Source organism: Cherax quadricarinatus, chromosome 41 (genome assembly GCF_038502225.1).
Source record: "Cherax quadricarinatus isolate ZL_2023a chromosome 41, ASM3850222v1, whole genome shotgun sequence".
Classification (NCBI taxonomy): Eukaryota; Metazoa; Arthropoda; class Malacostraca; order Decapoda; family Parastacidae; genus Cherax; species Cherax quadricarinatus.
Window position 1 is genome coordinate 7,676,722 of NC_091332.1, and position 23,582 is coordinate 7,700,303.

A 23,582-nucleotide genomic window follows, 5' to 3' on the forward strand; every position below is an offset into this window, starting at 1 on the left:
ATACACTCTTGAAGTCATTCTGTTTTGCTCCATTCTCTCTACATGTCTGAACCACCTCAACAACCCTTCCTCAGCCCTCTGGACAACAGTTTTGGTAATCCCGCACCTCCTCCTAACTTCCAAACTACGAATTCTCTGCATTATATTCACACCACACATTGCCCTCAGACATGACATCTCCACTGCCTCCAGCCTTCTCCTCGCTGCAACATTCATCACCCATGCTTCACACCCATATAAGAGCGTTGGTAAAACTATACTCTCATACATTCCCCTCTTTGCCTCCAAGGATAAAGTTGTTTGTCTCCACGGACTCCTAAGTGCACCACTCACCCTTTTCCCCTCATCAATTCTATGATTCACCTCATCTTTCATAGACCCATCCGCTGACGCGTCCACTCCCAAATATCTGAATACATTCACCTCCTCCATACTCTCTCTCTCCAATCTGATATCCAATCTTTCATCACCTAATCTTTTTATCCTCATAACCTTACTCTTTCCTGTATTCACTTTTAATTTTCTTCTTTTGCATACCCTACCAAATTCATCCACCAATCTCTGCAACTTCTCTTCAGAATCTCCCAAGAGCACAGTGTCATCAGCAAAGAGCAACTGTGACAACTCCCACTTTATGTGTGATTCTTTATCTTTTAACCCCACGCCTCTTGCCAAGACCCTCGCATTTACTTCTCTTACAACCCCATCTATAAATATATTAAACAACCATGGTGACATCACACATCCTTGTCTAAGGCCTACTTTTACTGGGAAATAATTTCCCTCTTTCCTACATACTCTAACTTGAGCCTCACTATCCTCGTAAAAACTCTTCACTGCTTTCAGTAACATACCTCCTACACCATACACCTGCAACATCTGCCACATTGCCCCCCTATCCACCCTGTCATACACCTTTTCCAAATCCATAAATGCCACAAAGACCTCTTTAGCCTTATCTAAATACTGTTCACTTATGTGTTTCACTGTAAACACCTGGTCCACACACCCCCTACCTTTCCTAAAGCCTCCTTGTTCATCTGCTATTTGGAGTGAGATTAACAAGTTAAGAAAGCCTAGAGAACAAATGGATTTGTCAGTTAAAAATAGGAGAGGAGAGTTATTAAATGGAGAGTTAGAGGTATTGGGAAGATGGAGGGAATATTTTGAGATAGAAATGTTAAAAGCAGGTGGGGATATAGTTTTGGAGTGGTTGGTGCAATTATTTAATAAATGTATGGAAGAGGGTAAGGTACCTAGGGATTGGCAGAGAGCATGCATAGTTTCTTTGTATAAAGGCAAAGGGGATAAAAGAGAGTGCAAAAATTATAGGGGATAAGTCTGTTGAGTATACCTGGCAAAGTGTATGGTAGAGTTATTATTGAAAGAATTAAGAGTAAGACGGAGAATAGGATAGCAGATGAACAAGGAGGCTTTAGGAAAGGTAGGGGGTGTGTGGACCAGGTGTTTACAGTGAAACATATAAGTGAACAGTATTTACATAAGGCTAAAGAGGTCTTTGTGGCATTTATGGATTTGGAAAAGGCGTATGACAGGGTGGATAGGGGGGCAATGTGGCAGATGTTGCAGGTGTATGGTGTAGGAGGTAGGTTACTGAAAGCAGTGAAAGGTTACTGAAAGCAGTGAGGAGTTTTTACGAGGATAGTGAGGCTCAAGTTAGAGTATGTAGGAAAGAGGGAAATTATTTCCCAGTAAAAGTAGGCCTTAGACAAGGATGTGTGATGTCACCATGGTTGTTTAATATATTTATAGATGGGGTTGTAAGAGAAGTAAATGCGAGGGTCTTGGCAAGAGGCGTGGAGTTAAAAGATAAAGAATCACACATAAAGTGGGAGTTGTCACAGTTGCTCTTTGCTGATGACACTGCTCTTGGGAGATTCTGAAGAGAAGTTGCAGAGATTGGTGGATGAATTTGGTAGGGTATGCAAAAGAAGAAAATTAAAAGTGAATACAGGAAAGAGTAAGGTTATGAGGATAAAAAGATTAGGTGATGAAAGATTGGATATCAGATTGGAGAGAGAGAGTATGGAGGAGGTGAATGTATTCAGATATTAGGGAGTGGACGCGTCAGTGGATGGGTCTATGAAAGATGAGGTGAATCATAGAATTGATGAGGGGAAAAGGGTGAGTGGTGCACTTAGGAGTCCGTGGAGACAAACAACTTTATCCTTGGAGGCAAAGAGGGGAATGTATGAGAGTATAGTTTTACCAATGCTCTTATATGGGTGTGAAGCATGGGTGATGAATGTTGCAGCGAGGAGAAGGCTGGAGGAAGTGGAGATGTCATGTCTGAGAGCAATGTGTGGTGTGAATATAATGCAGAGAATTTGTAGTTTGGAAGTTAGGAGGAGGTGCGGGATTACCAAAACTGTTGTCCAGAGGGCTAAGGAAGGGTTGTTGAGGTGGCTCGGACATGTGGAGAGAATGGAGCGAAACAGAATAACTTCAAGAGTGTATCAATCTGTAGTGGAAGGAAGGCGGGGTAGGGGTCGACCTAGGAAAGGTTGGAGGGAGGGGGTAAAGGAGGTTTTGTGTGCGAGGGGCTTGGACTTCCAGCAGGCATGCGTGAGTGTGTTTAACCCTTTCAGGGTCCGTCCCGTAGATCTACGGCTTTATGTTCAGGGTCCAAACCGTAGATCTACGCCATGAGCTCAGCTCACTCTGATAAACTGTGAGTTTTACATTTGGGCCTAGATATGAGAGAATACATCTATGTGGTATGTGTGCACCACATAAAACAGATCCTGCAGCACACTGTGCATAATGAGAGAAAAAAAATGAAATCATGATTTTTCGATTAAAACAGCAACTTTGCAGTGTTTTTTCGTATGTTTTTTATAGTTGTATTTGCGATTTCTTGGTCTCATTTGATAGAATGGAAGACATATTACAGAAATAGAGATGATTTTGATTGGTTTTAGCATTGGAAATGGCTTGAAACTGAGCTCAAAGTAGCGGAAATGTTAAATTTTTGCCGATATTCAAAAGTAAACAAACGACCTCACACATCTAATACACGTCAGCTGGTAGGTCTAATATACATTCACAAATATGGTGATGATATTTATACAATTATTACAGTATTGCATAACAGTAAATCTTCTATTTTTTGGTGTGAATAAAAATTCATTATGTGAATAAAAAATCAAAATGGAATTTATTTGTAAAGCCTCAAAACATAACTAATGAACAGAGGAAATGTTAGTTTAGTGCCAGGAATGCCTACATTGTTCATTCTGGACCCTATTTTGAAATTGGAATATTTTGAACTTTGTGTTAAATTGGCCAAATTAACAATTTCCGATCACTTTATTTTGTAGTTGAAACAGTTGACTTGGCGATTTCTTGTGCTCAATCGATAGAATAGAAGTAATACTAGTGAAATAGCTAAGAATTTGGTTGATTGGAATAATGTAATTGGCCTAAAATGGGAGTCAAAGTCGGCAAAATCGCCGATTCGTAAATATCGCTGACACATCAAAATTCGCGAGAGCATAATTTCGTCAATTTTCCACCAATTTTCGTACTTTTTGTTTTATTACCTTCACAAAAAGATTCTCTACGATTTCATAAGAAAAAATAACAAATTTTTTTTTTGAAATATCTTGGACACTGGTGCGTGACTCCAGATTTGGGCCTTGGACCCTGAAAGGGTTAATAGGAGTGAATGGAGACAAATGGTTTTTAATACTTGACGTGCTGTTGGAGTGTGAGCAAAGTAACATTTATGAAGGGGTTCAGGGAAACCGGCAGGCCGGACTTGAGTCCTGGAGATGGGAATTACAGTGCCTGCACTCTGAAGGAGGGGTGTTAATGTTGCAGTTTAAAAACTGTAGTGTAAAGCACCCTTCTGGCAAGACAGTGATGGAGTGAATGATGGTGAAAGTTTTTCTTTTTCGGGCCACCCTGCCTTGGTGGGAATCGGCCAGTGTGATAATAAAAATAATAAAAAAATAATAACTCTACCATACACTTTACCAGGTATACTCAACAAACTTTATTATTTATTATTATCACACTGGTCGATTCCCACCAAGGCAGGGTGGCCCGAAAAAGAAAAACTTTCACCATCATTCACTCCATCACTGTCTTGCCAGAAGGGTGCTTTACACTACAGTTTTTAAACTGCAACATTAACACCCCTCCTTCAGAGTGCAGGCACTGTACTTCCCATCTCCAGGACTCAAGTCCAGCCTGCTGGTTTCCCTGAGCCCCTTCATAAATGTTACTTTGCTCACACTCCAACAGCACGTCAAGTATTAAAAACCATTTGTCTCCATTCACTCCTATAAAACACGCTCACGCATGCCTGCTGGAAGTCCAAGCCCCTCGCACACAAAACCTCCTTTACCCCTTCCCTCCAACCTTTCCTAGGCCGACCCCTACCCCGCCTTCCTTCCACTACAGACTGATACACTCTTGAGGTTATTCTGTTTCGCTCCATTCTCTCCACATGTCCGAACCACCTCAACAACCCTTCCTCAGCCCTCTGGACAACAGTTTTGGTAATCCCGCACCTCCTCCTAACTTCCAAACTACGAATTCTCTGCATTATATTCACACCACACATTGCTTTCAGACATGACATCTCCACTGCCTCCAGCCTTCTCCTCGCTGCAACATTCATCACCCATGCTTCACACCCATATAAGAGCGTTGGTAAAACTATACTCTCATACATTCCCCTCTTTGCCTCCAAGGACAAAGTTCTTTGTCTCCACAGACTCCTAAGTGCACCACTCACCCTTTTCCCCTCATCAATTCTATGATTCACCTCATCTTTCATAGACCCATCCGCTGACACGTCCACTCCCAAATATCTGAATACATTCACCTCCTCCATACTCTCTCCCTCCAATCAGATATCCAATCTTTCATCACCTAATCTTTTTGTTATCCTCATAACCTTACTCTTTCGTGTATTCACTTTCAATTTTCTTCTTTTGCACACCCTACCAAATTCATCCACCAATCTCTGCAACTTCTCTTCAGAATCTCCCAAGAGCACAGTGTCATCAGCAAAGAGCAACTGTGACAACTCCCACTTTATGTGTGATTCTTTATCTTTTAACTCCACGCCTCTTGCCAAGACCCTCGCATTTACTTCTCTTACAACCCCATCTATAAATATATTAAACAACCACGGTGACATCACACATCCTTGTCTAAGGCCTACTTTTACTGGGAAATAATTTCCCTCTTTCCTACATACTCTAACTTGAGCCTCACTATCCTCGTAAAAACTCTTCACTGCTTTCAGTAACCTACCTCCTACACCATACACCTGCAACATCTGCCACATTGCCCCCCTATCCACCCTGTCATACGCCTTTTCCAAATCCATAAATGCCACAAAGACCTCTTTAGCCTTATCTAAATACTGTTCACTTATATGTTTCACTGTAAACACCTGGTCCACACACCCCCTACCTTTCCAAAAGCCTCCTTTTTCATCTGCTATCCTATTCTCCGTCTTACTCTTAATTCTTTCAATAATAACTCGACCATACACTTTGCCAGGTATACTCAACAGACTTATCCCCCTATAATTTTTGCACTCTCTTTTATCTCCTTTGCCTTTATACAAAGGAACTATGCATGCTCTCTGCCAATCCCTAGGTACCTTACCCTCTTCCATACATTTATTAAATAATTGCACCAACCACTCCAAAACTATATCCCCACCTGCTTTTAACATTTCTATCTTTATCCCATCAATCCCGGCTGCCTTACCCCCTTTCATTTTACCTACTGCCTCACGAACTTCCCCCACACTCACAACTGGCTCTTCCTCACTCCTACAAGATGTTGTTCCTCCTTGCCCTATACACGAAATCACAGCTTCCCTATCTTCATCAACATTTAACAATTCCTCAAAATATTCCCTCCATCTTCCCAATACCTCTAACTCTCCATTTAATAACTCTCCTCTCCTATTTTTAACTGACAAATCCATTTGTTCTCTAGGCTTTCTTAACTTGTTAATCTCACTCCAAAACTTTTTCTTATTTTCAACAAAATTTGTTGATAACATCTCACCCACTCTCTCATTTGCTCTCTTTTTACATTGCTTCACCACTCTCTTAACCTCTCTCTTTTTCTCCATATACTCTTCCCTCCTTGCATCACTTCTACTTTGTAAAAACTTCTCATATGCTAACTTTTTCTCCCTTACTACTCTCTTCACATCATCATTCCACCAATCGCTCCTCTTCCCTCCCGCACCCACTTTCCTGTAACCACAAACTTCTGCTGAACACTCTAACACTACATTTTTAAACCTACCCCATACCTCTTCGACCCCATTGCCTATGCTCTCACTAGCCCATCTATCCTCCAATAGCTGTTTATATCTTACCCTAACTGCCTCCTCTTTTAGTTTATAAACCTTCACCTCTGTCTTCCCTGATGCTTCTATTCTCCTTGTATCCCATCTACCTTTTACTCTCAGTGTAGCTACAACTAGAAAGTGATCTGATATATCTGTGGCCCCTCTATAAACATGTACATCCTGAAGTCTACTCAACAGTCTTTTATCTACCAATACATAATCCAACAAACTACTGTCATTTCGCCCTACATCATATCTTGTATACTTATTTATCCTCTTTTTCTTAAAATATGTATTACCTATAACTAAACCCCTTTCTATACAAAGTTCAATCAAAGGGCTCCCATTATCATTTACACCTGGCACCCCAAACTTACCTACCACACCCTCTCTAAAAGTTTCTCCTACTTTAGCATTCAGGTCCCCTACCACAATTACTCTCTCACTTGGTTCAAAGGCTCCTATACATTCACTTAACATCTCCCAAAATCTCTCTCTCTCCTCTGCATTCCTCTCTTCTCCAGGTGCATACACGCTTATTATGACCCACTTCTCGCATCCAACCTTTACTTTAATCCACATAATTCTTGAATTTACACATTCATATTCTCTTTTCTCCTTCCATAACTGATCATTCAACATTACTGCTACCCCTTCCTTTGCTCTAACTCTCTCAGATACTCCAGATTTAATCCCATTTATTTCCCCCCACCGAAACTCCCCTACCCCCTTCAGCTTTGTTTCGCTTAGGGACAGGACATCCAACTTCTTTTCATTCATAACATCAGCAATCATCTGTTTCTTGTCATCCGCACTACATCCACGCACATTTAAGCATCCCAGTTTTATAAAGGTTTTCTTCTTTTCTTTTTTAGTAAATGTCTACAGGAGAAGGGGTTACTAGCCCATTGCTCCCGGCATTTTAGTCGCCTCATACGACACGCATGGCTTACAGAGGAAAGATTCTTTTCCACTTCCCCATGGACAATAGAAGAAATAAAGAGGAACAAGAGCTATTTAGAAAAAGGTGAAAAACCTAGATGTATGTATATATATATGCATGTGCGTGTCTGTGAAGTGTGACCAAAGTGTAAGTAGGAGTAGCAAGATATCCCTGTTATCTAGCGTGTTTTCTTCATTAATTCTAAGACTTAAACGCTTAAACCTTTTCTTGCCACTTTCAGCAACACTTGTATGCCTACTGGGTGCCATGATTGCTTGGCAGATTTAAGGTATGGCAAGAACCGCGGGCGACGCACTCAAAATTTTCCCCCTCCTGCGAATCATGTTAATTTTACGAAGTGTTATACAAAAACATGCTGCAATTCTTTAATTGTGCTACAACCAAAATGTGCCAGACAAAACCGTGTTTATTCAGATTTTATCTTCTTACCTGCAACATTGCAAGCTCCTGATGATGTGCTGATTGCAACATGAAAGGTCTAGAGCTATCTTTCAACTCCCCCCGTGCTTGTTTTGCATCTTGCATCGCTTGTTCTCAATTTTTTTCATACGTATATATATGTTGAAAAAAAATGATAATTACAAAAGAATCTGATGCTGTATTACCTATATGGGTTTAATACATTCTTGTGAATATAGTAAGTAGTTAGAATTATTTTAACATGTACCGTATTTCGCGGCATATTAGACACATTTTTTCCATTAAATCTGTCCAAAAACAACCCTGCGTCCTATAAACTGAAAGTCAGTGACGAGAGCTATAAGTTTGGGGTGGGCTGTAGCTCTCCCAGTTATGTCCGATGCCAATCTATTGAAACTAAAACAAGTCTTATAAGTTGCATCTCATAAGCCGCAAAACATGGTATACATGCATGTGTCTCCCGCTAAGGCACAGTGATACAAAAACATGAACCATTCACCAGCATCCATTCAATCGATGTCTTTCCAGAAGTGTGCTGTCATAGTTCAGATGACCCATCTTTCAGAGTGCAGGCACTGTACTTCCCACCTCCAGGACTCGAGTCTGGTTAACTGGTTTTCCCGAATCCATTCATAAATGTTACCTTGCTCACACTTCATAAAAATATTAACTTGAAGCTACTCCTACGTTAGAATTTTGCACTTTCTCATATGTTTTTTTGTATCCGTATGGGAAGTATCTCAGTTGCATTACTATCTCTGTATTAGCTTTCAGAATCTTTACAGCTTTAGTATGTTCAATATCCTCAAAACTGGTTCCATTTACAGAGATGATCTGATCAGCTTCTCTCAACCCTAATCGTTCAGCTTCTGTATTGGGCATCACTTTGGAGAGATATATACCACAAAAATGTTCCTTTCCACCACGTATGTTGAACCCAAGCTGGTGAAAAAATACGCATTTAAGACTTTATTTTAAAATACATGTAACTTTAATAAACTCTTCAAAAAAATTATGTACTTTAAACATGCTAGGTTTAATTTTCACAATAAATGTAGAAATTATAATTACACTCTTAAGAAGCACTCACAGTTTCAGACACTTTTTCTCTGATGAGAGTAACTGTCCTCATCAAGAACTGCTGCAGATCATTATTATAGTCTGGATGGTGGCAACGCTGTGATGGACAGAATAATAATTTTCAGTAAGAATCATTCAAGATTGTAAAAAATTAAATGTGACAAATTACAAAGAATCAAGGATCACAACAAAGTTGCCAATTTTGAGAAGGAAATTTGCAAGATAATACAGAGGTACCTTGGCTTGCGAGTTTAATTCATTCCATGACTGAGCTCGTAACTCAATTTGCTCATACGTATATCAAATCAATTGTCCTCACTGAAATTAACTGAAATGCCATCAATCCATTCCAGCCCCCAAAAAACAACCCCATTTTTTTTGTTATGGGTTTTTAAATAAAAAATGTATTTTTTTTTTTGTTTTTAACAAGTCGGCCGTCTCCCACCGAGGCAGGGTGACCCAAAAAGAAAGAAAATCCCCAAAAAGAAAATACTTTCATCATCATTCAACACTTTCACCTCACTCACACATAATTACTTTTTTGCAGAGGTGCTCAGAACACAACAGTTTAGAAGCATATATGTATAAAGATACACAACATATCCCTCCAAACTGCTAATATCCCAAACCCCTCCTTTAGAGTGCAGGCATTGTACTTCCCATTTCCAGGACTCAAGTCCGGCTATACAAAAATAACCGGTTTACCTGAATCCCTTCACTAAATATTACCCTGCTCACACTCCAACAGATCATCAGGAAAAATGTATTTATAAATAAGAAATATTGTATAAAAACATAATAAAAGAAAATGTAAAGAAATAAACTGGTTTTATAAAGTGTATTTCCCTTGGAGATCAGATATTTCCTTACGTTGGCAGAATTCCCGAGTCTAGAGGGGAAGAGAAAATACCTCAACATAACGCTAATATTAACTCTACCTTGATATAATGCTAATATCGACTCTATGGTTTATTTATCATTCAGAAATGATCTAATATGACATAATAAACACTATAAGCAACATAGAAACTTGATATATATACTCTAGAATGAATAAAATATACCATAATATGGCGAGTGTCAAGGACCAGTCTGAGCATATAAAATCATTACTGCTCTTTCCTATAATGTGTTCTTTGGGCCTGGGTAAGAGAAAACAGAGTTTTTGAGAGGCTAACTGCACTAGAGGCCAGCCTACATTCTCAGTGAATATCTCAGAAGTAAGTTATTGACTTGTTTCATGAAGCCCACCATTTATTACTGAAGTAAATGCAATAATATTGAGAGGAATCATAAAAAATGATTGTTCTACAATTGGCTTGTGGACTATTGGAAATATTCCAAATATTTTGGGATTTGTGTGTGAGTAAAGGGCAAGATATTTTGCATATATCAAAAACTTAGCACTTTGTTTTTTTTTGTAGAATATCTGAAGCTCGCTCGTAACTTTGATTTTGGCTCGCAACTGAAAGTAAAAAATCGATTGAGCGACGGCTCATAACTCAGAAAACTCGTAAGTTGAGGCACTCGTAAGTCAAGGTATCACTGTACATATAAGAGGAAACAGTGACGTGAAGCAGAGCCCCTAAGAGTCAGCTGAGGTGGAGTCCAGACCATTCTCACTCAGAAGTGATGCAACTTTTTGGGGTAAAAAAAAAAAAATAAAAAAATAAAAAGTGAATACGTATATGCTGTAATGCTTTATTAGAATTAGTAGTGTACTAGCATACTCACGAAGTATAAAAGAAATACTGCTGTTACCTTTACTACCACTATTATTACTGCTATTCTATGTCCTCCAATAACGTCACTACTACCCCTATTTCCACTACCATTACTACTCCCTTCTTCCACCACCCCCTCATTAACATATATTCTGGCCTTGTTCCCTTCTCGCTTTAGCGATTTGTTAATTGCACAAGGCGGGCCAAAACACTTATCATAAGTTTTCCCTCTCCTAAGTGTGGTGTATGAATGACAAATTTGGAAATTACAAAATATAAGAGGATGATATAGAAAGAACAACAGAAAATTATGAAAATGTATGAGACATTTTGTCTGAAAGAAAAATGTGAACACTAATAGGAGAAAAACATCATTAAGAAATTTACCTGTGGACCCCAAAAGAGATAAATACGTAACTAATAACTGTCTTTAAATTATTTTCCTGACTTATATAAATGATGTCAGGAGGAAAAACTAGTCCAGCATATGAATATAATAGCAAATAATGCAAAATCCTATAGATAATAAGAAACAAATATGATTAAACCCAAAGCAAAAAACATTAATAAAGTAAGCAAATGGAGTGACAGTGGGAAAATTAAATCTGATGTACATAAGTGCCATGAAACAGAAATAGGAGAAGCCAAGCTACATGAAAAGTATACTGTATTTTCCAGCATATAAGGCACACGAGTTTATAAGACATATAAGACATGATGTTTCCAAGCAGTTGTAATGTAACCTTAGTAAACAACTGCTAAAGCGTAACCCAAAGCCTACCCTTCACTCTGACCTTAAGCATATGAGGCACAGGGTGATTTTCCAAGACTATCTGTGGGAAAAAAAGCATACCTTATATGCTGGAAAATACAGTATACATTTTGTTAAAAAACTGAAAGTAATTGAAATCAAATAAAAAATAAAAATCATAATTTATAAAAACATAACAGGCATAGGTGCAGTACATACCTTAGGTATAACCTCTGTTGAATTTCGAGTCTTTCTACTCCCGGAGCTCGGTCATGGGCCAGGCTGGTCTGGTGCTAGCTTGGTAAAAGAATGTATACATTTTTCCTTTGCATTTTGGGCAAGACAGAAAGAGATCTGAAAGTGATTCTAGACAAAAGATTTTCATGAGATCACAAATGCAGTACTTTACTGTAGTGAGAAACTAATATACTGTACTGCAATGGCAATTTTCAGTAGAGTCTTCACATCAGTGATGGGTAGAATGCTATACACATATATGTATAAAAAAGTTTACAACATACTCTATACACTCTCTTAATTAATCTATTTTGCATCTTTTTTTCTATATGACCAAAAATCTCAATAATCCTTTTTTATCTTTGAAGTATACCTTTCATATTACTTCACTTTTCTTTTTCTTCATTCCATATTCTGTGTATAACATTCATAGCGTACATTAATGCCAGGCACAACATTTTCACTACTTCTAACCTTGTCTTTGCTGCTACATTTTGAGACCATCTTTCATACTTACATAAAATCAGAGAAAACATGAAAATGTCTAAAGATGCTTAAAAAATACTGTAGTTCCAATAATTATGAAAGATGGAGAGGGATAGACTGACAAAGAGGGTGTATAAATCTAGGGTGGAAGGTAGGAAGGGAAAGGATCATCCCAGGAACGGTTGGAGGGATGGGGGTGAAAGAGGCTGTCAGTTTTAGGGGCTTGAGAATCCAACAGGTTTGTGTGAGCCTGTTAAATAGTGAATGAAGACAAGTGCTTTTTAATGGAAGTGATGTTGAAGCGTGAGCAAGGTAACTTTTATGGAAGTATTCAGGAAATTCATTTAGATAGAAGCGAGTCCTTTAGGAAGAAATGACAGTCTGCACTTTGAAGGAGGGGTGGGGTATGTTGCAATCAGGGGGTATATAAACTGTGAAGTTAGTGCACTTTTGAAAAGATGGTGATTGAATGAGTGATTATGAATACATTTTCTTTGGGTTGCATTGCCAGGGCAGGAGATGGCAGTTGAATTAAAACAAATTAACAAAAATAAATTGCAAACTGAAGAAGCTCCTGTTGCTTAATAGGAAGCATAGATACTAGGATCAAGTCTATTCTTCTTCTGGTTGTGTCTTGCAGCCAGTATTGTGGGTTGTGTCTAGTTTCCAGGTGCAGGTTACTACATGGTGGGTGTGTGGGCATGTTGACTCTTGACTGGGCCACTGCCTAAATGCATCCATTCTCTCTTCAGTAAATTATGAAATGTGTAGCTCTTGCAATATTGTATTAGATCTGTAATTTGTACTTTTAAGTAAAAATAACTACTTTGGCATCACCTCTGATAGTGGTATCCATGGAGGGGCATATTCATAAGCAGGAAGCTCAACCATTGATGACAGCTCCATTTCTCTTTGGCACCATTTGATTTTACACTACCTAGAACAATGGAATGATTTACAAGAGGTAATAACCTTAAAAAAAAACTGCAATATCATAATTATTATTTTTATTCATTGGGAAGCACTGAACTCAAATGGGTCATGCAGCATCGAAAGAATGATAAGGTAACTACAGTTCCTTAGATCAAGAACCCTTCAACAGAATCGAGGCACACAAACGGGAGCAAATGGATTACAAGAAAGGAAACTTCATAACTTTAAAACAGTATTTTAGAGAAGCTAAATGGGATCAAATATTACCCAAGCCAATTATAAATATTGCATAGAGTTCTGCAAAATGAGTATAAGAAGAAATATTAAAAATTGGTACAGTGGAAGGTGGTGATGAGATATGAAAAATAAAGAACAGGCTTGGAAACAATATAGGAAGTAGATCAATCCTGAGAAATTTCAAAGATAAACAAGCCAAAAATGAACACACACATGTAAAACGGGAAGAAAAAAGGCTCTTTGAAAAAGAAATGATGGACAAGATGAAGATGGAACCATTTTTTTTTTTTTTTTAGGTTTGTAAAAAGTAAACTAAATGATAAAAACAAAATACAAAGAATTAGGGGCAGATACACAATCACTGCAGTGGAGGATGAAATGTGAGATATTAGATAGGAATTTTCCTAGGATATTTTATGTGTAGCAGATTAAAAGTCCAAACAAATAATTGAGTTAGATAATAAAATATTTAATTGAAGAAGTAGTAAGTAAATTATTTCTGAATGTTAAAAAAAAAAAAATCAAATGAGATAGCACCATGGGCTTTAAAAGAATGTGCAGAAGTAATAAGCTGTCCTCTTTGAATTTTTTTTTATAATTTTGGTTCAAGAAGAAAAATTGGCAGACAAATGAAACTGGCACACAATGTGCCAATATTTTAAAAAGTAAAGGCAAAGACCCTTTAAACATTAAGCCAGTTTCATTGACAAGTGTTGCTGTAAAAATGTTGGCAAAAGCCATTAGAAAAAAAAGTGGATAAAACATTGCAGAAAAACAACTTACTGATGAGAAAACACTAGCTTACAGTCTGGAAAATGTTGGACTGCATACTAAATCAAATAAGCCACATTTACAGAAGTTGCTCAAGAACAGAATGGATGGGCAGATTGTATTTACCGAATTTTGAAAAAAACTTTTGAAAATATTGAAACTTTTGAAAATACTGAAACTTCAAAACCTGAAAGGATTTAAAATATAAATTATTAAAATGGATGAGAGACTTTATGTTCGAGAGAAAAAATACGCACACACAGTTGCAAGATGAAAAAAATCCTCATGGAGAGATGTCACATACTGGGTTCTGCAAAGATCTGTGCTCACCTGAGTAATGTTTTTAATTTATACAAATGATTTACCAGAAAGAATAAGACTGAATATGTTTACTGATGATGCAAAAGTAGCAGGTCCAATAAATAATAAAAAAGACTAAATCTCTTCAGGATGACTTGAATAAATTGAGTAAATGGAGTAATAGATTAATGATGGAATTTAATGTACCAGTATATAGATGCCATGTAATAAAAATAAAAGAGTGAAATTAGGCCACACACAGAATACAGACTGTGATAAACGAATGAAAGTGACACAGAGAAAGGTATATAGGATTTATTAATAAACTGTCACCAGATCATATACAGTAAATGAAATTTTGAGTTAATAACCTACTCTGGCATATAGTAAAATAGGGTTAAAAATGGTATATGTGTGGAGAAATGCTAAAATAAACTGCTTATAACATTTAACTGGGCAAATTAGACTATGTAATGCATCCCAACTTGTCTCAACTTGTGCCCTAAGTCATTTTGTTTGACTGTTTTGAGTTATCCTAGGTAATTTACACTATGTATGACAATTGTACTTGTGTACCTGTGCATAACTCATGTCTCAACTAGTGATTCAATTTTTATCTCAACCAGTGTTTTAATTCATCTCAACTCATGCTTCAACTATGTCCCAACTAGCGTGGTGCCCATACTCTAAAAAAACACGTTTAAGTTGCTAATGTTATAGCATCCACCTCTAATACAAATTATGAAAAGGCTTCTAGGAAAAGTATTTGGATTTCTTCATGAAGCCATGTGAATATTCCACTTATCCTACTACCCCATCTTTCTGTAATTTCTCCAACTGATAATATGGTAGGTACACAAAGATTAAAAAAATGATTAAGTGATGGTACAGAGATGAAGTATACAATACATAAGGTTTGAGGGATACATACAAGTAATGTAATGCCAAGACATGATAGTGGCTCTCTTTGCACTACAAATCATTGTAAACCCTGACTGTAAACTACCTTTGAATATATACTTCCTACAATATATCAATCACATTGTAAACTTGCAAGGAAATAAGAAAACTGAATATGAATCTGAATCTATATGTAGCATTGATTTTGTTAAAAAATCACATTGTAAAATTCTCATTCAGCCCCTCAGAGCTGGGACATGTAACCGGGATACAACAGGCACTACTCCTCTGGTTTGCAGCACAGAGCCTCTGGATAAGTTATAAAAAGTCCAAAGAAGAGCTACAAATTGGTTAAGATAAGATAAAATAAGATTTTGTTCGGATTTTTAATCCTGGAGGGTTAGCCACCCAAGATAACCCAAGAAAGTCAGTGCGTCATCGAGGACTGTCTTATTTCCAATGGGGTCCTCAATCTTGTCCCCCAGGATGCGACCCACACCAGTCAACTAATGCCCAGGTACCTACTTGCTGCTAGGTGAACAGAACAACAGGTGTAAGGAAACATGTCGAAATGTTTCTACCCCACCGGGAACCGAACACGGGCCTTCTGTGTGTGAAGTGAGAGATTTGCCAGCCAGGCCACGGGGCCACCAATTTAAATATATGAGTTATGATAAAAGGTTGAAAGTACTAAAGATGCCCACACTGGCTGATAGAAGGATGACAAAGGACATGATAACCACATATGAAGGCATAAAAAAAAACATGAAACATTAAATAGATATTGTGTACCTGCAACGGTAAACAATATGATGTTCAATGAGGACAAATTCCAACTACTCCGTTATGGAAAACTGGAGGAGATAATAACTAGAACAAAGTATACTACTGACTCCGGCCATACAATAGAGCAGAAAAATAATGTAAGGGACCTGGGAGTAGTAATGTCTGAGGATCTCACTTTCAAGGATCACAACAGTGCCACGATCACACGTGCAAAGAAAATGATAGGATGGATAATGAGAACTTTCAAAACGAGAGATGCCAAGCCCATGATGATCCTTTTCAAATCACTTGTTCTCTCTAGGCTGGAATACTGCTGTACATTAACATCTCCATACAAAGCAGGTGAAATCGCAGATCTAGAGAGTGTACAGAGATCCTTTACTGCACGTATAAATTCTGTCAAGCACCTTAACTACTGGGAACGCTTGGAAGCACTTGACTTGTACTTGTTGGAACGCAGGAGGGAGAGATATATCATAATCTACACTTGGAAAATCTTGGAAGGAATGGTCCCAAATCTGCACACAGAAATCACTCCCTACGAAAGTAAAAGACTGGGCAGGCGATGCAAAATGCCGCCAATAAAAAGTAGGGGCGCCATTGGTACACTAAGAGAAAACACCATAAGTGTCCGGGGCCCAAAACTGTTCAACAGCCTCCCATCAAGCATTAGGGAAATTGCCAATAAACCTCTGGCTGCCTTCAAGAGAGAGCTGGACAGATACCTAAAGTCAGTGCCGGATCAGCCGGGCTGTGGCTCGTACGTCGGACTGTGTGCGGCCAGCAGTAACAGCCTAGTTGATCAGGCCCTGATCTATCAGGAGGCCTGGTCATGGACCGGGCCGCGGGGGCGTTGATGCCCGGAATAACCTCCAGGTAAGAGAAGATTTAAGAGATTTCGTTCGGATTTTTAACCCCGGAGGGTTAGCCACCCAGGATAACCCAAGAAAGTCAGTTCGTCATCGAGGACTGTCTAACTTATTTCCATTGGGGTCCTTAATCTTGTCCCCCAGGATGCGACCCACACCAGTCGACTAACACCCAGGTACCTATTTGCTGCTAGGTGAACAGGACAATAGGTGTAAGGAAACGTGTCGAAATTTCCACCCGCCGGGAATCGAACCCGGGCCCTCCGTGTGTGAAGTGGGAGCTTTAGCCACCAGACCACCGGGTAACCTCCAGGTAACAAGAGGACACAGTTGCAATGCAAATTGAGAGAAAAAAAAGTGGAACCAAAGGGATATTATGGAATTTTTCTTCGATATATCAGATATTTTTTTTTTTTATTATCACACCGGCCGATTCCCACCAATTCAGGGTGGCCCGAAAAAGAAAAACTTTCACCATCATTCACTCCATCACTGTCTTGCCAGAAGGGTGCTTTACACTACAGTTTTTAAACTGCAACATTAACACCCCTCCTTCAGAGTGCAGGCACTGTACTTCCCATCTCCAGGACTCAAGTCCGGCCTGCCGGTTTCCCTGAATCCCTTCATAAATGTTACTTTGCTCACACTCCAACAGCACGTCAAGTATTAAAAACCATTTGTCTCTATTCACTCCTACCAAACACGTTCACGCATGCCTGCTGGAAGTCCAAGCCCCTCGCACACAAAACCTCCTTTACCCCCGCCCTCCAACCCTTCCTAGGCCGACCCCTACCCCGCCTTCCTTCCACTACAGACTGATACACTCTTGAAGTCATTCTGTTTCGCTCCATTCTCTCTACATGTCCGAACCACCTCAACAACCCTTCCTCAGCCCTCTGGACAACAGTTTTGGTAATCCCGCACCTCCTCCTAACTTCCAAACTACGAATTCTCTGCATTATATTCACACCACACATTGCCCTCAGACATGACATCTCCACTGCCTCCAGCCTTCTCCTCGCTGCAACATTCATCACCCACGCTTCACACCCATATAAGAGCGTTGGTAAAACTATACTCTCATACATTCCCCTCTTTGCCTCCAAGGACAAAGTTCTTTGTTTCCACAGACTCCTAAGTGCACCACTCACTCTTTTTCCCTCATCAATTCTATGATTCACCTCATCTTTCATAGACCCATCCGCTGACACGTCCACTCCCAAATATCTGAATACGTTCACCTCCTCCATACTCTCTCCCTCCAATCTGATATTCAATCTTTCATCACCTAATCTTTTTGTTATCCTCATAACCTTACTCTTTCCTGTATTCACCTTTAATTTTCTTCTTTTGCACACCCTACCAAATTCATCCACCAATCTCTGCAACTTCTCTTCAGAATCTCCCAAGAGCACAGTGTCATCAGCAAAGAGCAGCTGTGACAACTCCCACTTTGTGTGTGATTCTTTATCTTTTAACTCCACGCCTCTTGCCAAGACCCTCGCATTTACTTCTCTTACAACCCCATCTATAAATATATTAAACAACCACGGTGACATCACACATCCTTGTCTAAGGCCTACTTTTACTGGGAAAAAATTTCCCTCTTTCCTACATACTCTAACTTGAGCCTCACTATCCTCGTAAAAACTCTTCACTGCTTTCAGTAACCTACCTCCTACACCATACACTTGCAACATCTGCCACATTGCCCCCCTATCCACCCTGTCATACGCCTTTTCCAAATCCATAAATGCCACAAAGACCTCTTTAGCCTTATCTAAATACTGTTCACTTATATGTTTCACTGTAAACACCTGGTCCACACACCCCCTACCTTTCCTAAAGCTTCCTTGTTCATCTGCTATCCTATTCTCCGTCTTACTCTTAATTCTTTCAATTATAACTCTACCATACACTTTACCAGGTACACTCAACAGACTTATCCCCCTATAATTTTTGCACTCTCTTTTATCCCCTTTGCCTTTATACAAAGGAACTATGCATGCTCTCTGCCAATCCCTAGGTACCTTACCCTCTTCCATACATTTATTAAATAATTGCACCAACCACTCCAAAACTATATCCCCACCTGCTTTTAACATTTCTATCTTTATCCCATCAATCCCGGCTGCCTTACCCCCTTTCATTTTACCTACTGCCTCACGAACTTCCCCCACACTCACAACTGGCTCTTCCTCACTCCTACAAGATGTTATTCCTCCTTGCCCTATACACGAAATCACAGCTTCCCTATCTTCATCAACATTTAACAATTCCTCAAAATATTCCTTCCACCTTCCCAATACCTCTAACTCTCCATTTAATAACTCTCCTCTCCTATTTTTAACTGACAAATCCATTTGTTCTCTAGGCTTTCTTAACTTGTTAATCTCACTCCAAAACTTTTTCTTATTTTCAACAAAATTTGTTGATAACATCTCACCCACTCTCTCATTTGCTCTCTTTTTACATTGCTTCACCACTCTCTTAACTTCTCTCTTTTTCTCCATATACTCTTCCCTCCTTGCATCACTTCTACTTTGTAAAAACTTCTCATATGCTAACTTTTTCTCCCTTACTACTCTCTTTACATCATCATTCCACCAATCGCTCCTCTTCCCTCCTGCACCCACTTTCCTGTAACCACAAACTTCTGCTGAACACTCTAACACTACATTTTTAAACCTACCCCATACCTCTTCGACCCCATTGCCTATGCTCTCATTAGCCCATCTATCCTCCAATAGCTGTTTATATCTTACCCTAACTGCCTCCTCTTTTAGTTTATAAACCTTCACCTCTCTCTTTCCTGATGCTTCTATTCTCCTTGTATCCCATCTACCTTTTACTCTCAGTGTAGCTACAACTAGAAAGTGATCTGATATATCTGTGGCCCCTCTATAAACATGTACATCCTGAAGTCTACTCAACAGTCTTTTTTCTACCAATACATAATCCAACAAACTACTGTCATTTCGCCCTACATCATATCGTGTATACTTATTTATCCTCTTTTTCTTAAAATATGTATTACCTATAACTAAACCCCTTTCTATACAAAGTTCAATCAAAGGGCTCCCATTATCATTTACACCTGGCACCCCAAACTTACCTACCACACCCTCTCTAAAAGTTTCTCCTACTTTAGCATTCAAGTCCCCTACCACAATTACTCTCTCACTTGGTTCAAAGGCTCCTATACATTCACTTAACATCTCCCAAAATCTCTCTCTCTCCTCTGCATTCCTCTCTTCTCCAGGTGCATACACGCTTATTATGACCCACTTCTCGCATCCAACCTTTACTTTAATCCACATAATTCTTGAATTTACACATTCATATTCTCTTTTCTCCTTCCATAACTGATCATTTAACATTACTGCTACCCCTTCCTTTGCTCTAACTCTCTCAGATACTCCAGATTTAATCCCATTTATTTCCCCCCACTGAAACTCTCCTACCCCCTTCAGCTTTGTTTCGCTTAGGGCCAGGACATCCAACTTCTTTTCATTCATAACATCAGCAATCATCTGTTTCTTGTCATCCGCACTACATCCACGCACATTTAAGCAACCCAGTTTTATAAAGTTTTTCTTCTTCTCTTTTTTAGTAATTGTATACAGGAGAAGGGGTTACTAGCCCATTGCTCCCGGCATTTTAGTCGCCTCATACGACACGCATGGCTTACGGAGGAAAGATTCTTTTCCACTTCCCCATGGACAATAGAAGAAATAAAAAAGAACAAGAGCTATTTAGAAAAAGGAGAAAAACCTAGATGTATGTATATATATATATGCATGTGCGTGTCTGTGAAGTGTGACCAAAGTGTAAGTAGGAGTAGCAAGATATCCCTGTTATCTTAGCGTGTTTAAGAGACAGAAAAAGAAACCAGCAATCCTACCATCATGCAAAACAGTTACAGGTTTTTGTTTCACAGTCATCTGGCAGGACGGTAGTACTTCCCTGGGTGGTTGCTGTCTACCAACCTACTACCTACACGGAATAAATTACCATTGGAAACTGAACCAAAAAAAAATTATGAACAAATTATTGAAGACGGAACACTAGCTCCTGTAGCTACAAACAGGTAATTACAAATACAATAAGTAAATTGGTAATTATAAAATTCATTATAATTAAAAAGCGCTAAACCTACTAAGGTCATACAGCGCTGGGTAATTATAAAAGCTTTCACAACTCTTAAAAATCTAAACGAGAATTATACTAAGACATTTTGTTCACATCCAGACCTTAACTCGATCCCTTTGTTCACCTAGCAGTAAATAAATAAGACTGAACACTGCAGTTGTAGTTCTGACCCATGGTACCTTGGTGTTACTCGACTGTTGTGGGTGGTACACTAGCGAAGAAAATCAATGAACCTCATTAAATAAATTTGAACATAATGACTACCGGGTCTTCGTCTTGTTGGGTTTGTAAGAGCTGTTAACGGCTTACGCTGTATCCTGTCCTGCCTCCCGAAGTTATTCGATGATAGAAATATATCTTTATTTACTACAAGTACATGTACAAGGTATACAGGTATAGCTGATATCAATGATGATATAATACTATACAGAAAGCCCCTTGTTATGCTGAGCGTTTCGGGCAAGTTAGGTCAGTTTTGTCCCAGGATGCGACCCTCATCAGTCGACTAACACCCAGGTACCCATTTTAAACTGACGAAACCATACCACGGGCGGTATGGGTGACCAGGGATAGGAACAGCAGGTGTCTCATGGAAACACGTCCCTAATATTTTCCAGCCGTACCGGAAGAGATTAGAACCTCGGACCTCGGTGTGTGAGCCGAGTGCGCTAACGATCGAGCTACGGGACACCAACGGGAATGGGAATCAGAGTTCCTTTGTAAATAGAAAAAGAAACTAAGTTCCCAAACAGACCAGGTGGACCCCCCTACCTCGACAAGACTCAGCAGACCATACCCCCGGCCGGGATTGAACCCGCGGTCATAGAGTCTCAAAACTCCAGCCCGTCGCGCTAGCCACTAGACCAGCTAGCCACAATAAGATTCATCCAACTAGGTATATTTCTACACCATAGGAAAGTTAGCACAGGCACCTCTGTGACCACAAATGCAAGTTTTTACAGACGAATCTCCAGCTAGCGTGGCCACGCTAGCTGGAGATTCGTCTGTAAAAACTTGCATTTGTGGTCACAGAGGTGCCTGTGCTAACTTTCCTATGGTGTAGAAATATACCTAGTTGGATGAATCTTATTGTGGCTAGCTGGTCTAGTGGCTAGCGCGACGGGCTGGAGTTTTGAGACTCTATGACCGCGGGTTCAATCCCGGCCGGGGGTATGGTTTATTTGCAATCGTGTCATTACGATTTCTTAAGTCAAGACTCAGCAGAGTAGAACGTCCACACCCCCTCAGCCGAGTGTAGTAACCGGCTTCCCACTAAAACCGTCAAAGGATTCTCCGGAGAGCGGAAAAACGGAGTTTACTAAAACAGAGCCGATGACAGGTGTCCCTCCTGTACTGTGCCCAGTGGGCAAGTAGACGAGGACAAGCGTGCCAGAGAGAATGGGGACATTCATCACTGATATTCAGGCAAGAGTGCGGCGTCCATACTCAACAAAGACTGGAAATAAGTCACTCTGTCTGACTTTTTTGGGTTATCCCAGGTTCTCTATACATATGCTGCTATGTATGATAATTCTATGTAACTGTATTTGTGTATACCTGAATAAACTTACTTACTTACTAACTCTGGTGAGTTCGTCTTCTTGATGGCTTGTTAAGGCTAATTACAGCTAATGCCGTTTCGATCCCTGCTTCCCGACGATGTACGGGGATTATTATTATTATAATCAAGGGGAAGCGCTAAACCCATAGGATTATACAGCGCCTGGGGGGGGGATGTGGAAGGCATTCAGGCTTAATTTGGGGAACTGGAGCACAGATCCAATTCCCTAAATCAAGAGCCCCTCACCAACATCAAGGAACCTTCCTTGAGGGGTACGGGGAAGAAATAGTGCCTAAAACTATACGATGAAAGAAAAGGAAATAAGAGTTTTTTTTTTTGCATCTAGAAATAGGAATAAAAAAACATACCTATTACACCAAAGGAACCAAATGGAAATAAGTCACTCTGTCTGACTTTTTTTGGGTTATCCTAGGTTCTCTACACATATGCTGCTATGTATGATAATTCTATGTAACTGTATTTGTGTATACCTGAATAAGCTTACATACTTACTTACTTACCAGGCGGACCTTCCTTGTCAAACCCCAGTAGAGCGGGGCTCCCAAAGCCCAATCTGTGTTTAGTAACCGGTTTCACACTAAAACCATTAAAAACATCCGTAGAGCTGGGGGTTATTCAGGGCCACCAACTCTGACGCTTTATTGAACCCTATTTCCCGTAGTCCTGGGAAAATTATTATTATTATAATCAAGGGGAGAGAAGATAAGATAAGATTTCGTTCGGATTTTTAACCCCGGAGGGTTAGCCACCCAGGATAACCCAAGAAAGTCAGTGCGTCATCGAGGACTGTCTAACTTATTTCCATTGGGGTCCTTAATCTTGTCCCCCAGGATGCGACCCACACCAGTCGACTAACACCCAGGTACCTATTTGCTGCTAGGTGAACAGGACAACAGGTGTAAGGAAACGTGTCGAAATGTTTCCACCCGCCGGGAATCGAACCCGGGCCCTCCGTGTGTGAAGCGGGAGCTTTAGCCACCAGGCTAAAGCGCCTGGAGGGATGTGGAAGGCATTCAGGCTTAATTCGGGGAATTGGAG

The 23,582-nt window shown here is 39.6% G+C and overlaps 1 protein-coding gene across 5 annotated transcripts; it reads right to left on the reverse strand.

Moving 5' to 3' along the window:
• Positions 1 to 6,030: 6,030 nt before the first annotated feature.
• LOC128695760 (PDZ domain-containing protein 11-like) lies at positions 6,031 to 21,290 on the reverse strand. 5 transcript variants are annotated; one of them, XM_070092931.1, is made up of 4 exons: positions 21,227 to 21,290; positions 12,852 to 12,951; positions 8,827 to 8,913; positions 6,031 to 8,678 (listed from the first exon to the last, which is right to left on the reverse strand). In XM_070092931.1, exons 2-4 carry the CDS (start codon positions 12,918 to 12,920, stop codon positions 8,403 to 8,405), a joined length of 432 nt encoding a protein of 143 aa, XP_069949032.1. In that variant the 5' UTR covers positions 12,921 to 12,951; positions 21,227 to 21,290; the 3' UTR covers positions 6,031 to 8,402. The 5 variants fall into 5 exon arrangements, with proteins under 5 accessions (XP_069949032.1, XP_069949035.1, XP_069949033.1 ...); XM_070092934.1 differs by having other exon boundaries at positions 12,852 to 12,947; positions 21,142 to 21,234; XM_070092932.1 differs by lacking the exon at positions 21,227 to 21,290 and adding an exon at positions 21,133 to 21,225.
• Positions 21,291 to 23,582: the final 2,292 nt, after the last annotated feature.